Source organism: Pholis gunnellus (assembly GCF_910591455.1).
Source record: "Pholis gunnellus genome assembly, chromosome: 18".
NCBI classification, from domain to species: Eukaryota; Metazoa; Chordata; class Actinopteri; order Perciformes; family Pholidae; genus Pholis; species Pholis gunnellus.
The window spans coordinates 21,516,261-21,533,239 of NC_136545.1; the positions used below are offsets into that span (position 1 = coordinate 21,516,261).

Consider the following 16,979-nt stretch of genomic DNA (forward strand, 5'->3'; position numbering starts at 1 on the left):
GGAAAAACGCAGGTTTTTTACTGCGGCTGCGTTGCGCTTCAGTGACGGTTGTGATGTCATCCGTCCGCGCCGACGTCAACAAGCATGATGGCGGATCCGACCATCCGGGTCTCCGGGATCGTTTTGTCTTCTCTGATGTTCCAGCATGTGAACAGTGACTCAGACGTGGTGAGAAACACGTTCATTACGTTGATGTATTCATTAAGTAGAGACGAGTTTGTTGTTTACGTGAAGATAAAACTCCCGCCACGTTATTTATGCAACTTTTTAAAAAAGCAAGCTGAGAGTTAACAGTCCCGACACACCAGACTCCGTTCAGAAACCTTCACATGTAACGTGATACCGACTATGAACAAGGATACACAGCGCGTGAGATATGATTGAATGCGTTTTATAAGTCTGTTGGGTCTGCTGGTGAATTCGGCATCATATTGAATCCAACAAGTGATCGTTAGATGAGTGAAACATCAACATGAAGAGCTGCTTCCTCCACTGAGTGACTGTGTTTCTACTGAGATCTGAAGCTTAAATGAGTGAGTGTGATGACTGGACCCTCGTGACCACAGACACACTCAGACACATTCAGACACCAATACAGCAAACCTCTCAATGAATAACGAGTTATTACATATCTTTATTTCAATGTTTTACTATTTGGACTTTTAATTTAGACTGCAACTATTGATCAACCTGATTATTGATCAACCTGATTATTGATGGACCTGATTATTGATCGACCTCATTATTGATGGACCTGATTATTGATGGACCTCATTATTGATCGACCTGATTATTGATGGACCTGATTATTGATCGACCTCATTATTGATGGACCTCATTATTGATCGACCTCATTATTGATCGACCTTATTATTGACGGACCTCATTATTGATGGACCTCATTATTGATCGACCTCATTATTGATCGACCTCATTATTGATCGACCTCATTATTGATCGACCTGATTATTGATGGACCTCATTATTGATCGACCTGATTATTGATGGACCTCATTATTGATCGACCTCATTATTGATGGACCTCATTATTGATCGACCTCATTATTGATCGACCTGATTATTGATGGACCTCATTATTGATCGACCTTATTATTGATCGACCTCATTATTGATCGACCTGATTATTGATGGACCTCATTATTGATCGACCTTATTATTGATGGACCTGATTATTGATCGACCTCATTATTGATCGACCTGATTATTGATGGACCTGATTATTGATCGACCTCATTATTGATCGACCTGATTATTGATGGACCTGATTATTGATCGACCTCATTATTGATCGACCTGATTATTGATGGACCTCATTATTGATGGACCTGATTATTGATCGACCTCATTATTGATGGACCTGATTATTGATCGACCTCATTATTGATCTACCTTATTATTGATGGACCTCATTATTGATGGACCTCATTATTGATCGACCTCATTATTGATCGACCTTATTATTGATGGACCTCATTATTGATCGACCTCATTATTGACGGACCTCATTATTGATCGACCTCATTATTGATCGACCTTATTATTGATGGACCTGATTATTGATCGACCTCATTATTGATCGACCTGATTATTGATGGACCTGATTATTGATCGACCTCATTATTGATCGACCTTATTATTGATCGACCTCATTATTGATCGACCTCATTATTGACGGACCTCATTATTGATCGACCTCATTATTGATGGACCTCATTATTGATGGACCTGATTATTGATGGACCTGATTATTGATGGACCTCATTATTGATGGACCTGATTATTGATGGACCTGATTATTGATGGACCTCATTATTGATGGACCTCATTATTGATCGACCTCATTATTGATGGACCTGATTATTGATGGACCTGATTATTGATGGACCTGATTATTGATGGACCTGATTATTGATGGACCTCATTATTGATGGACCTCATTATTGATCGACCTCATTATTGATGGACCTGATTATTGATGGACCTGATTATTGATCGACCTCATTATTGATGGACCTCATTATTGATCGACCTCATTATTGATGGACCTGATTATTGACGGACCTCATTATTGATCGACCTGATTATTGATGGACCTCATTATTGATCGACCTCATTATTGATGGACCTGATTATTGATGGACCTGATTATTGATGGACCTCATTATTGATGGACCTCATTATTGATCGACCTCATTATTGATGGACCTGATTATTGATGGACCTGATTATTGACGGACCTGATTATTGACGGACCTCATTATTGATCGACCTGATTATTGATCAACCTCATTATTGATCGACCTCATTATTGATGGACCTCATTATTGATCGACCTGATTATTGATCAACCTCATTATTGATCGACCTGATTATTGATCGACCTCATTATTGATGGACCTCATTATTGATGGACCTGATTATTGATGGACCTGATTATTGATGGACCTGATTATTGATGGACCTGATTATTGATCGACCTCATTATTGACGGACCTCATTATTGACGGACCTCATTATTGATCGACCTGATTATTGATCGACCTCATTATTGATGGACCTCATTATTGATGGACCTGATTATTGATGGACCTGATTATTGATGGAACTGATTATTGATGGACCTGATTATTGATGGACCTCATTATTGACGGACCTCATTATTGACGGACCTCATTATTGATCGACCTCATTATTGATGGACCTGATTATTGATGGACCTGATTATTGATGGACCTCATTATTGATGGACCTCATTATTGATCGACCTCATTATTGACGGACCTCATTATTGATGGACCTCATTATTGATCGACCTGATTATTGATCAACCTCATTATTGATCGACCTCATTATTGATGGACCTCATTATTGATCGACCTGATTATTGATCAACCTCATTATTGATCAACCTGATTATTGATCGACCTCATTATTGATGGACCTCATTATTGATGGACCTCATTATTGATGGACCTCATTATTGATGGACCTGATTATTGATGGACCTGATTATTGATGGACCTGATTATTGATCGACCTGATTATTGATGGACCTGATTATTGATCGACCTGATTATTGATCGACCTGATTATTGATGGACCTGATTATTGATGGACCTCATTATTGATGGACCTGATTATTAATTCATCTGATATTAATAATTCCGTTTTATTTGCTCTCTTCAGGAAGGTTTGATCCTCGGAGAAAGTAAGTTTGAGGAGCAGATCACCATCAGTGACTCTCAGGCTGATAACATCACCATCGAGGAAATATACAGTGAGTTAAGACATTTATTATTATATTATTATATATATATATAATATACAGGGAGTTAAGCGTCCTCACTGTCACATATTAAACATCTTTATTTCTTTAACAGATATCCAGAAGCACATCAGCTGCCTCAAACTCAACGAGTGAGAACTGGAGATTTAAACCACATTTAATGTATAATAACATATTTATATACACACACACACACACACACACACACACACACACACACACACACACACACACACATAATGATATCCTGACGTCTGTGTCTGCAGCTTCTACAACAGTGTTGGAGACGTGAACGTTGACGCTGTGCAGAAGATCCTGGCCGACAATAAGAAGGTAAAACATCAGACCACTGATCTGTGATTCTATTGATCACCTTCAGTAGAATGTGATTCTATTGATCACCTTTAGTAGAATGTGTTTCTATTGATCACCTTTAGTAGAATGTGTTTCTATTGATCACCTTCAGTAGAATGTGATTCTATTGATCACCTTTAGTAGAATGTGTTTCTATTGATCACCTTCAGTAGAATGTGTTTCTATTGATCACCTTCAGTAGAATGTGTTTCTATTGATCACCTTTAGTAGAATGTGTTTCTATTGATCACCTTTAGTAGAATGTGATTCTATTGATCACCTTCAGTAGAATGTGATTCTATTGATCACCTTTAGTAGAATGTGTTTCTATTGATCACCTTTAGTAGAATGTGTTTCTATTGATCACCTTTAGTAGAATGTGTTTCTATTGATCACCTTTAGTAGAATGTGTTTCTATTGATCACCTTTAGTAGAATGTGTTTCTACTGATCACCTTTAGTAGAATGTGATTCTATTGATCACCTTTAGTAGGATGTGTTTCTATTGATCACCTTTAGTAGAATGTGTTTCTATTGATCACCTTTAGTAGAATGTGTTTCTATTGATCACCTTCAGTAGAATGTGTTTCTATTGATCACCTTTAGTAGAATGTGTTTCTATTGATCACCTTTAGTAGAATGTGATTCTATTGATCACCTTTAGTAGAATGTGTTTCTATTGATCACCTTTAGTAGAATGTGTTTCTATTGATCACCTTTAGTAGAATGTGTTTCTATTGATCACCTTTAGTAGAATGTGTTTCTATTGATCACCTTTAGTAGAATGTTTCTATTGATCACCTTCAGTAGAATGTGTTTCTATTGATCACCTTTAGTAGAATGTGTTTCTATTGATCACCTTCAGTAGAATGTGATTCTATTGATCACCTTTAGTAGAATGTGTTTCTATTGATCACCTTTAGTAGAATGTGTTTCTATTGATCACCTTCAGTAGAATGTGTTTCTATTGATCACCTTTAGTAGAATGTGTTTCTATTGATCACCTTCAGTAGAATGTGTTTCTATTGATCACCTTTAGTAGAATGTGTTTCTATTGATCACCTTTAGTAGAATGTGTTTCTATTGATCACCTTCAGTAGAATGTGTTTCTATTGATCACCTTTAGTAGAATGTGATTCTATTGATCACCTTTAGTAGAATGTGTTTCTATTGATCACCTTTAGTAGAATGTGTTTCTACTGATCACCTTTAGTAGAATGTGTTTCTACTGATCACCTTTAGTAGAATGTGTTTCTACTGATCACCTTTAGTAGAATGTGTTTCTATTGATCACCTTTAGTAGAATGTGTTTCTATTGATCACCTTTAGTAGAATGTGTTTCTACTGATCACCTTTAGTAGAATGTGTTTCTACTGATCACCTTTAGTAGAATGTGTTTATATTGATCACCTTCAGTAGAATGTGTTTCTATTGATCACCTTTAGTAGAATGTGTTTCTACTGATCACCTTTAGTAGAATGTGTTTCTATTGATCACCTTTAGTAGAATGTGTTTCTATTGATCACCTTTAGTAGAATGTGATTCTATTGATCACCTTTAGTAGAATGTGTTTCTATTGATCACCTTTAGTAGAATGTGTTTCTATTGATCACCTTTAGGAGGATGTGATTCTATTGATCACCTTTAGTAGAATGTGTTTCTATTGATCACCTTTAGTAGAATGTGTTTCTATTGATCACCTTCAGTAGAATGTGTTTCTATTGATCACCTTTAGTAGAATGTGTTTCTATTGATCACCTTCAGTAGAATGTGATTCTATTGATCACCTTTGGTAGAATGTGTTTCTATTGATCACCTTTAGTAGAATGTGTTTCTATTGATCACCTTTAGTAGAATGTGTTTCTATTGATCACCTTCAGTAGAATGTGATTCTATTGATCACCTTTGGTAGAATGTGTTTCTATTGATCACCTTTAGTAGAATGTGATTCTATTGATCACCTTTAGTAGAATGTGTTTCTATTGATCACCTTTAGTAGAATGTGTTTCTATTGATCACCTTTAGGAGGATGTGATTCTATTGATCACCTTTAGTAGAATGTGTTTCTATTGATCACCTTTAGTAGAATGTGTTTCTATTGATCACCGTGTTTCTATTGATCACCTTTAGTAGAATGTGATTCTATTGATCACCTTTAGTAGAATGTGTTTCTATTGATCACCTTTAGTAGAATGTGTTTCTACTGATCACCTTTAGTAGAATGTGTTTCTATTGATCACCTTCAGTAGAATGTGATTCTATTGATCACCTTTAGTAGAATGTGTTTCTATTGATCACCTTTAGTAGAATGTGTTTCTATTGATCACCTTTAGTAGAATGTGTTTCTATTGATCACCTTCAGTAGAATGTGATTCTATTGATCACCTTTAGTAGAATGTGTTTCTACTGATCACCTTTAGTAGAATGTGTTTCTATTGATCACCTTCAGTAGAATGTGATTCTATTGATCACCTTTAGTAGAATGTGTTTCTATTGATCACCTTTAGTAGAATGTGTTTCTATTGATCACCTTCAGTAGAATGTGATTCTATTGATCACCTTTAGTAGAATGTGTTTCTATTGATCACCTTTAGTAGAATGTGTTTCTATTGATCACCTTCAGTAGAATGTGATTCTATTGATCACCTTTAGTAGAATGTGTTTCTACTGATCACCTTTAGTAGAATGTGTTTCTATTGATCACCTTTAGTAGAATGTGTTTCTACTGATCACCTTTAGTAGAATGTGTTTCTATTGATCACCTTCAGTAGAATGTGATTCTATTGATCACCTTTAGTAGAATGTGTTTCTATTGATCACCTTTAGTAGAATGTGTTTCTATTGATCACCTTTAGTAGAATGTGTTTCTATTGATCACCTTCAGTAGAATGTGATTCTATTGATCACCTTCAGTAGAATGTGATTCTATTGATCACCTTTAGTAGAATGTGTTTCTATTGATCACCTTTAGTAGAATGTGTTTCTACTGATCACCTTCAGTAGAATGTGTTTCTATTGATCACCTTCAGTAGAATGTGATTCTATTGATCACCTTTAGTAGAATGTGTTTCTATTGATCACCTTTAGTAGAATGTGTTTCTATTGATCACCTTTAGTAGAATGTGTTTCTACTGATCACCTTCAGTAGAATGTGTTTCTATTGATCACCTTCAGTAGAATGTGTTTCTATTGATCACCTTCAGTAGAATGTGATTCTATTGATCACCTTCAGTAGAATGTGATTCTATTGATCACCTTTAGTAGAATGTGTTTTTATTGATCACCTTTAGTAGAATGTGTTTCTACTGATCACCTTCAGTAGAATGTGTTTCTATTGATCACCTTCAGTAGAATGTGATTCTATTGATCACCTTTAGTAGAATGTGTTTCTATTGATCACCTTTAGTAGAATGTGTTTCTATTGATCACCTTTAGTAGAATGTGTTTCTACTGATCACCTTCAGTAGAATGTGTTTCTATTGATCACCTTCAGTAGAATGTGATTCTATTGATCACCTTTAGTAGAATGTGTTTCTATTGATCACCTTTAGTAGAATGTGTTTCTATTGATCACCTTTAGTAGAATGTGTTTCTATTGATCACCTTTAGTAGAATGTGTTTCTATTGATCACCTTCAGTAGAATGTGATTCTATTGATCACCTTTAGTAGAATGTGTTTCTATTGATCACCTTTAGTAGAATGTGTTTCTACTGATCACCTTTAGTAGAATGTGTTTCTATTGATCACCTTCAGTAGAATGTGATTCTATTGATCACCTTTAGTAGAATGTGTTTCTATTGATCACCTTTAGTAGAATGTGTTTCTATTGATCACCTTCAGTAGAATGTGATTCTATTGATCACCTTTAGTAGAATGTGTTTCTATTGATCACCTTTAGTAGAATGTGTTTCTATTGATCACCTTTAGTAGAATGTGTTTCTATTGATCACCTTTAGTAGAATGTGTTTCTATTGATCACCTTCAGTAGAATGTGTTTCTATTGATCACCTTCAGTAGAATGTGATTCTATTGATCACATTTAGTAGAATGTGTTTCTATTGATCACCTTTAGTAGAATGTGTTTCTACTGATCACCTTTAGTAGAATGTGTTTCTATTGATCACCTTCAGTAGAATGTGATTCTATTGATCACCTTTAGTAGAATGTGTTTCTATTGATCACCTTTAGTAGAATGTGTTTCTATTGATCACCTTTAGTAGAATGTGTTTCTACTGATCACCTTCAGTAGAATGTGTTTCTATTGATCACCTTCAGTAGAATGTGATTCTATTGATCACCTTTAGTAGAATGTGTTTCTATTGATCACCTTTAGTAGAATGTGATTCTATTGATCACCTTCAGGAGGATGTGATTGGCTGGTACAGACAGCGGAGGAACTCGGACCAACAGATGACGTTCAGAGAGAAGATGGTCCACGAGAAGCTGAAGACGTGTCTGTCCAACCCTCACGTGATCTTTGTGCTGCTGACGCCCAGTAGGTCGACTCCGACAGGCTCCACCCACAAGATGGAGTACGCCGCCTTCATCTCACGCAGCAGGTAAAAAAACCATTTTAAATAGAATATCTTTAGTTTCAGTCTGAAGACGTCACTTAAGGAGCCGTTCTTCAATAAACTACAAGAAACGTAAAATAAGAAGAAACGTGAATCATGAGGATCCTGTTTCCTTTATTTAAAGGTTTAATATTTATACCTATCATATATTTGATAGTATTACAACAATGTTCAAACAGATGAATCTGTAGGTTTATGTCAGCGTTTCTCTGTTTGTGATGTTGATATATTTATATACATATTTATACATTTCTTGAAGGCAGTTTGTGAACGTTCCCGTGCTGGTCAACAACCTGGGTCTACTGGAGCAGCTGGCGTACTGGAAGGAGTCCACGTCGTGCTCCGCGGCCGGTTACAACCTCACCATGAACACACACAGGTACCATGAACACACACAGGTACCATGAACACACACACAGGTACCATGAACACACACAGGTACCATGAACACACACACAGGTACCATGAACACACACACAGGTACCATGAACACACACAGGTACCATGAACACACACAGGTACCATGAACACACACACACAGGTACCATGAACACACACACAGGTACCATGAACACACACACACAGGTACCATGAACACACACACAGGTACCATGAACACACACAGGTACCATGAACACACACACACAGGTACCATGAACACACACACAGGTACCATGAACACACACACACAGGTACCATGAACACACACACAGGTACCATGAACACACACACAGGTACCATGAACACACACACAGGTACCATGAACACACACACAGGTACCATGAACACACACAGGTACCATGAACACACACACACAGGTACCATGAACACACACACACAGGTACCATGAACACACACACAGGTACCATGAACACACACACAGGTACCATGAACACACACACAGGTACCATGAACACACACACAGGTACCATGAACACACACACAGGTACCATGAACACACACACAGGTACCATGAACACACACACAGGTACCATGAACACACACACAGGTACCATGAACACACACAGGTACCATGAACACACACACAGGTACCATGAACACACACAGGTACCATGAACACACACACACAGGTACCATGAACACACACACAGGTACCATGAACACACACACAGGTACCATGAACACACACACAGGTACCATGAACACACACACAGGTACCATGAACACACACAGGTACCATGAACACACACACAGGTACCATGAACACACACAGGTACCATGAACACACACACAGGTACCATGAACACACACACAGGTACCATGAACACACACAGGTACCATGAACACACACACACAGGTACCATGAACACACACACAGGTACCATGAACACACACAGGTACCATGAACACACACACACAGGTACCATGAACACACACACAGGTACCATGAACACACACACAGGTACCATGAACACACACAGGTACCATGAACACACACACAGGTACCATGAACACACACACAGGTACCATGAACACACACACAGGTACCATGAACACACACACAGGTACCATGAACACACACAGGTACCATGAACACACACACACAGGTACCATGAACACACACACAGGTACCATGAACACACACACAGGTACCATGAACACACACAGGTACCATGAACACACACACATGTACCATGAACACACACAGGTACCATGAACACACACACAGGTACCATGAACACACACAGGTACCATGAACACACACACACAGGTACCATGAACACACACACAGGTACCATGAACACACACAGGTACCATGAACACACACACACAGGTACCATGAACACACACACAGGTACCATGAACACACACACAGGTACCATGAACACACACACAGGTACCATGAACACACACACAGGTACCATGAACACACACAGGTACCATGAACACACACAGGTACCATGAACACACACAGGTACCATGAACACACACACAGGTACCATGAACACACACACAGGTGGTACCATCCTGTTCATGGTGCGTTCAGGTGCTCCTCTGATGGAAACAACGTGGACAAAGAACAAGTATTTTATTGCTCAGAGCGTTAAAGCAACACGTAGCTGTTTCCTGTTTTTTTTCTTTATATTGGAAAGAGACCGGTTTGGTATTCAGCCAAACGTCAGACTGCAGTTCTGAACGTCACCACTAGAGGTCTCACTGGACTCAGCAGCAGAGTATCCTGTAACTTCACATGTTTTTCTTCTTCTGTTGCTGCAGCTCTAAGTTCTTCTCCTCCAACGGGCTGCTGAGGGAAGTGAACGACGTGAACTCCATGAACGACTCTCTGCAGACGGAGCTGCAGGTGTGTCTCACTCTCATCTTCTGTGTTTTAACGTCTCACTCATCTTCTGTCTCACTCTCCTCGTCTGTCTTAACATCTCACTCTCCTCGTCTGTGTTTTAACGTCTCACTCTCCTCGTCTGTGTTTTAACATCTCACTCTCCTCGTCTGTGTTTTAACATCTCACTCTCCTCGTCTGTGTTTTAACGTCTCACTCTCCTCGTCTGTGTTTTAACGTCTCACTCTCCTCGTCTGTGTTTTAACGTCTCACTCTCCTCGTCTGTGTTTTAACGTCTCACTCTCCTCGTCTGTGTTTTAACGTCTCACTCTCCTCGTCTGTGTTTTAACGTCTCACTCTCCTCGTCTGTGTTTTAACGTCTCACTCTCCTCGTCTGTGTTTTAACGTCTCACTCTCCTCGTCTGTGTTTTAACGTCTCACTCTCCTCGTCTGTGTTTTAACGTCTCACTCTCCTCGTCTGTGTTTTAACGTCTCACTCTCCTCGTCTGTGTTTTAACGTCTCACTCTCCTCGTTGACAGAAAGCTTGCAGGACGTTAGAGGAGAGTGAACGTCTCGTAGAAACACTCCAGAGTGACGTTTCGACTCTCAGGAGGAAACTTGTTGAGAAGAAGAAGAAAAGTTCAGCAGGAAAAGGTTTGATTTTTACTAAATATTATTATTCAGAAGATTACATTTACAAATAACAAACAGATTTATAGTGAAATAAACTAAATTTAGTTCAGTTATTTTACTATTCACACACAATTAAATGATGAATAATAATATGTTAACTGATTATTAATCAATATTAAGTTTATTGTTGCACACATTTTTACATTTTATTTGTTGTATTATTTGTAAATTTTTACCAAATGATTTGTAAAACATTTAAATATCGAGCAGATATTTTATTACTGTGTTCATCGTTAATAAATAAAGGACTCAGGTCTCTGTCTTGCTTCAGGTTCAGGTCTCAGATATCTGTCTTGGTTCAGGTCTCTGTCTTGGTACAGGACTCAGGTCTGTCTCTGTCTCCAGGTGGTCCCGTGGATCAGAGGGACCAGGTCCTCCAGCAGGTCTTCAGGTCTCTGTTGTGCTCTCCTCTGTTTCACTCTCACACTCTGACTCTGGACTCACTTCCTGTTCCTGACGCCGTCTCCATGACGCCGGCTCCTGAAACGAGGTCCGGCAGGAAGAGACCGAAGGAGACGCCGGGGGGGCGGGACAGGAAACGCAGGAAGAGCCAGCCTTCAGAATAAAACGACGGAATTCACACTTGGATTCATTCCTCGTTCACTTGTTTCTCTTCAATGTTTAAAGATAAAGATGATTTTTGTTAAACTGTTTCAGTCTTTAATTTAATTAATAGAAACTAGTTTTATTGTGAGTCTGCTGTTGCTATGTTAGCATGCTAACATGCTAATGTTCAGCTGGTATCATGTCCACTGTCTTAGGTAGCTTATGTTAGCCTGCTATGCTAACATAAGCTACCTACTGATGAATGTATCGAACACTAACATGTTGATCAAATAGAAAATCTGTTTAATCAGCAAATATTTAGATTATTAATTCATCAATCAAACATTTGATAGTTTCAGATTCTCAAGTGTTTTCTTATATTTGAACGAGTTGAATATTTTTGACTGTTTTTGATACAAAATATGAAAGAACGATTAACTGATGATAAAATAATGAGCCATGTGACCTCAGAGTTCTGACAGCTTTAATAACACTGATCACTAATCCAGATGTTTGATTCCACAGATGTTTGGGTCCCTCATGAACTGAGGATGTTTGTGGGTCACAGACATGAAACCTGGAGAGAGAAAAGCTCAATTAAATATATCAATAATTCATATATTTATATATCAGCTTTTTATCAAACAACAAACACTTAAAGACAAAACTAAGCTTAAAATAATATTTCAAACATTTTATTCTTCATGTTCTCATAAATGTCTCTAATAAAGAGTTCACTTTAACAAGATGGTGTAAAAACATGAAGTTGTGAAACTATGAAGTCATGATTGATTCATCTGAGACCACAAGAGAGGAGACACGCTGAACTACAGGAAGTCAACACAGGAGAGAGAGGACTTTTATTTTGAAGAGAAAATCGGAGTAAAACGTGACACGAGCAGAAAAACTCTTTGGGGTTCAGAGACTGTAATGTATTAAATGTGATATTTGGGTGAAACGTACCCATGGAGTGAGCTTTCTTTATGGCCTTGGACACTTCTTTCTGTTTCCTTCCACACAATCCTGAGAAACAAAAGGAGACTGTGAGTGGACCTGCAGACGGATTCTGATCCGGTTTAACGTCAATCTGCTCACCTGTGATGTGACGACCGTAGATTCTACCTGTGTGAGGAGAGATGAACTGAGACAGCAGCTGGGAAGGAGACGAGGAAACAAGGTCATGTTTGTAAGTGAACAGGTATGTCCAGGTGTGAACAGGTGTGAACAGGTGTGAATAGATGTGACCAGGTGTGAATAGATGTGAACAGGTGTGTCCAGGTGTGAATAGATGTGAACAGGTGTGAACAGGTGTGAATAGATGTGAACAGGTGTGTCCAGGTGTGAATAGATGTGTACAGGTGTGAATAGATGTGAACAGGTGTGAACAGGTGTGAATAGATGTGAACAGGTGTGAATAGATGTGAACAGGTGTGTGACTCACCTGAGTGTTCTTGAAGTCCACCGTGACGCTGCAGAGGACGCATCCTTTCTGAGGCTCTTTGAACGGGTTCTCCATCTTCACGAGCTTCAACAGGAAGGTTAAATAATAATAATAATAATAATAATCATATATTAATACAATCAGCTCAACCTCGTGATAACGTAAATGATTACAAATGTAATAACACATGTTAGTGATGTTTCATGATTTTAGTAGTAGTTTCTTAAATTAAATATAAAAACACATTCTGAATGTATTAAATCAAATCAAAGAAACTAATTTCAGAATTATTCATATGGTTTATTTTATGCCCAGTAATTAACTAATTGTTAATATATTTCAATATTTAATTTAGTATAAATCCCCTTTATTTCATTTAAATTTATTTTGATAATGTTATATTCATATGCATGTATTCACTACGATATATTGTAGTCGTATTAATATGTTAAATAAAAACAATATAAATACATATACATTTCCTATAAATAGTCTAATAAGTGTTAAATAAAATAAAATATAAACATATATATGAAACCTACCGTGTCGTCTTTGTGTCGCACTTCATGTGACGTTGTTGTGACGCTTCTTAAAGCTGCAGGAGCAGATTTAAATGTTCATAACAGCTCTTATGCTAAGGTTAGCATTAGCAACATTATCACTGAATTAACCGTATAATTGAAATAAATAAATAAAGCGATGATTTATGATAACTTGATAAGCATTCACACATAATAATAAAGTCTTACTTGTGTTTCCGTGTTGTGATAAAACAGACTTTAGCCTCTTTAACCCTCTCAGCGCGAGCATTGTGACCTGACACAGGACCGGAAGCTGTCCGCCAGGAACTCCGGTGCTTTGCTGAGTTTTCTAACTATTAGTTCCTACCACCTATAACGTTGTTGCTCATTAATTTGAGTAAAATTACATGTGAAATGTAGCTTTAATTGTAAATGTGGCTTTAATATGTGACGTGTGATTTTTTTTGTAATCGTAGATTGTATGTTTCTGCTATGAACGCAAATTCAAGTTTTCTTTCGGAAAAGATAAAACGTTTCCCTCCTCAAAGATACATCAAGACAAGATAGAAAAGACCCCGGAGTGAGTGAGTGGGTCACATTAACACAACTTGTTACTTTAATCAACAATATAATGATGTTCATAATGTTTATAAAGACGTAGTAGTCACATCGAGTAACGCACGTGACCATTCGCCAGAGGCCGTTTGATTTCCCCTGTTTTAACCAACAGTAACATAAGAAGTACTTTCATCCTCAGTACAACGGAGATAAACTGATAAGATGCCGAATAAACACGTGTGTTATCTGGTAATCATGAGCTCTGATATCTGGTAATGTATCACACGTTTATTTTAGATTAACTAATAAAACTAAGGAAACGATCTCCGTTAGCTCCGCTAGCTAGTTAACCGGTAAACCGAAGACGGAAACGACGGCGGGGTTTCTCTCTTGCTCGGACGATGATGATGATACCGGGACATTTTTTGAATGTGATGCTCGCGGAGCTGTTGAACCTTCTTCGTTAAAATTAAGCTTTAAGTTACAGAATTAGTAATATAATTAATTTGGAAACAGACTTTAATACGTTTTTATGGAAGTTTGAGATTCATTTGCTGTGTTTTTAGTGGAAAAATAGCTCGTTTATGGAACAAATCAAAGAGTCCAACTGCCAGGAGTGAGCTAACGTAAAGTAGGTCAACTTATCGTTATTTATCTTAACGTTAACTAGGTCAACTTATCGTTAACGAGTTAAAGTATAAACAGGTAGTGATGTACAGGTGTGTGTGTGTGTGTGTTTACTAGCAAACATGAACCGGTGATGAACGCTTCTGGGAGAAAAGACCTCCAAATAAAGCGAGTCTCCTCGAGGAAGAGGTCGAGGGAGGACCTGAGGACTCACCTGACACCTGTCAGGAAAGGGGGAGGAGCTACCTGCCTACAGAAATGTAAAGACTGGAGGCTCAGCAGCATCATGGCTGAGGGACGAGCTGTTGAGGTACTCTGTTATTTTAAATACATATTTATAATATGAATATATATTTTACTCTGAGTGATTTTAGAGGCGTTGATGTTAAACTATTAGTTTTAACAGACGGAACAATGAATCTATTAATCGTTAGACTCTGATTATTGATGAATTAATTGTCTGATTAAATAATTTAAACGAGGTGAAGTCTTCAAACATCAGCGATATTATTGATCATATGAATATAATATGTCAAGAGAAGAAGCTCATGACCTTTCTCAAATGAATGTTGTCATGTGATGACGTCATCAGTGTGGGGCTGTGACATCATGTCTAACTGACCAATCAGCTGTCAGAACTGGTGTCTATCAGCTGCTGATGGTTTTAAAGGAGGTGAAGCTGCTGACATGTCTCTGAAGTGGATGAATCAGCTGATCTGTTGGGCTCCGTTGATTGACAGGTCTGTGTTGTGTCCACAGTACTGCAGTGACAGTGAGGACTTGTTCGGGGACTATGACAGCATCCTGGAGGACAGCTCTCTGCTGGCGAGGCTGGACGCCGCCGAGCAGAATGAACGACGTGGTGACGATCAGCCCGACTTCACCGCTCTGAGAGCCAGACGGACGCGTGAAGACGTCCTCACGGACTCCGTCTTGGACGTCCTCACAGACGAACCCTTCGAGGACCTGCCGACCAGCCAGCGTCGGCTTCAGGAGCGAGTCGACGGGGCCGCGAAGAGGAGCCGACTGCAGGACGGAGACAGAACCTCGACTCCTCTCAGAGACGCTGAGGACAGAAGCAGAGCGAGGAGGAGCGTGACGGAGGAGATGAAGAGGACGATGCTCTGTAACGCTGCAGCTCCGTCCAGCGTCTCACGCAGCGTCGGGCTGAAGGAAGCCGTCGTCTCTGAGGAGATCAGCGTGGCCATGCAGGCCATGGAGGAGGTCTGTGCCGAGACCACCGACCTCGGGCCGTTCTACGGACTCCCCACCAAAGTCAAGGAGCTGATGTTCAGACTGAGAGGCATCGAGGATTTATACGGTTAGTTTCCAACAAGCAGGAGGTCGACAGATGTTCTTAAAGTCACACATCGTGACAACAATTGGCTGAATCGTGCTGCAATGAACTATGATTTTAATATTGATGAGTCTTCAGATTGTTTTTCCATTAACTCGCTTTTCATTTGTTCCATAAAAGGTCAAACAAATCCCTCCACCGTGTCTCCGAGTCAACGCTGACGTCTTCAACAGTCTAGTTTATTCAGTTATGTTAATATGGAGCCAGAGAACGGGGAACAACTCTCAATATCTGAGATTTAAGTCCTAAATCGGACTAAAAAAACACAAATTCACCAAAATATAGTTCTACATTTTACTAACGGACAACTGCCTCAATATGCCGTAGGAAGTATCAGAATTTGGGACTTTTTGTTTTACTTTAAAAATGACTTTAATGATTAATTGATCATCATAACAGCTGCTGAATGGGTTGTCGATGGACTAATTGTTTCATTTCTACTGCAGATTAACTGACTTCTACGTTTGGTTGTAGATGTTTCTGTTCAGCCAGATGTAGTTTTAGTGGAATAGTTGAACATTGAGGGAGAAACAGCCAAACGTGTCCTTTTAACACTTCTTGAGCTTCACACGAGCTGGTCGGTGGATTCCTTTGATGTTTCTTCAAACAGAGAACGAGTGTTTGTGTTCCCTGTTCCAGACTGGCAGGAGACGTGTCTGAACCTGGACTGTGTCCAGCAGAGGAGGAACCTGATCTACTCG

At 38.8% G+C, this 16,979-nt stretch overlaps 3 protein-coding genes across 3 annotated transcripts in view; 2 read left to right on the forward strand and 1 right to left on the reverse strand.

The window, feature by feature from the left end:
- Positions 1-75: 75 nt before the first annotated feature.
- On the forward strand, positions 76-11,810 carry abraxas1 (abraxas 1, BRCA1 A complex subunit). The gene is made up of 9 exons (XM_079179705.1): positions 76-168; positions 3,208-3,298; positions 3,402-3,438; positions 3,574-3,640; positions 8,024-8,220; positions 8,495-8,614; positions 10,474-10,558; positions 11,075-11,189; positions 11,574-11,810. The coding sequence occupies exons 1-9, from the start codon at positions 85-87 to the stop codon at positions 11,792-11,794; spliced, it is 1,017 nt and encodes a 338-aa protein (XP_079035831.1). The 5' UTR covers positions 76-84; the 3' UTR covers positions 11,795-11,810.
- A 346-nt stretch (positions 11,811-12,156) lies between these two features.
- Positions 12,157-14,054, reverse strand: mrps18c (mitochondrial ribosomal protein S18C). Its single transcript, XM_079179706.1, has 6 exons — positions 13,965-14,054; positions 13,758-13,810; positions 13,216-13,299; positions 12,870-12,927; positions 12,738-12,797; positions 12,157-12,351 (listed from the first exon to the last, which is right to left on the reverse strand). The coding sequence occupies exons 1-6, from the start codon at positions 14,023-14,025 to the stop codon at positions 12,275-12,277; spliced, it is 393 nt and encodes a 130-aa protein (XP_079035832.1). The 5' UTR covers positions 14,026-14,054; the 3' UTR covers positions 12,157-12,274.
- Positions 14,055-14,708: 654 nt separating this feature from the next.
- Positions 14,709-16,979, forward strand: part of helq (helicase, POLQ like) — a 14,447-nt gene continuing 12,176 nt past the window's right edge. Inside the window, exons 1-4 of the mRNA XM_079179576.1 lie at positions 14,709-14,925; positions 15,039-15,231; positions 15,681-16,242; positions 16,918-16,979. The exon at positions 16,918-16,979 is cut by the window's right edge and continues 117 nt beyond it. Of these exons, the coding sequence (XP_079035702.1) occupies positions 15,055-15,231; positions 15,681-16,242; positions 16,918-16,979 (801 nt within the window). The 5' untranslated portion in view covers positions 14,709-14,925; positions 15,039-15,054. The remainder of the gene's footprint in view (positions 14,926-15,038; positions 15,232-15,680; positions 16,243-16,917) is intronic.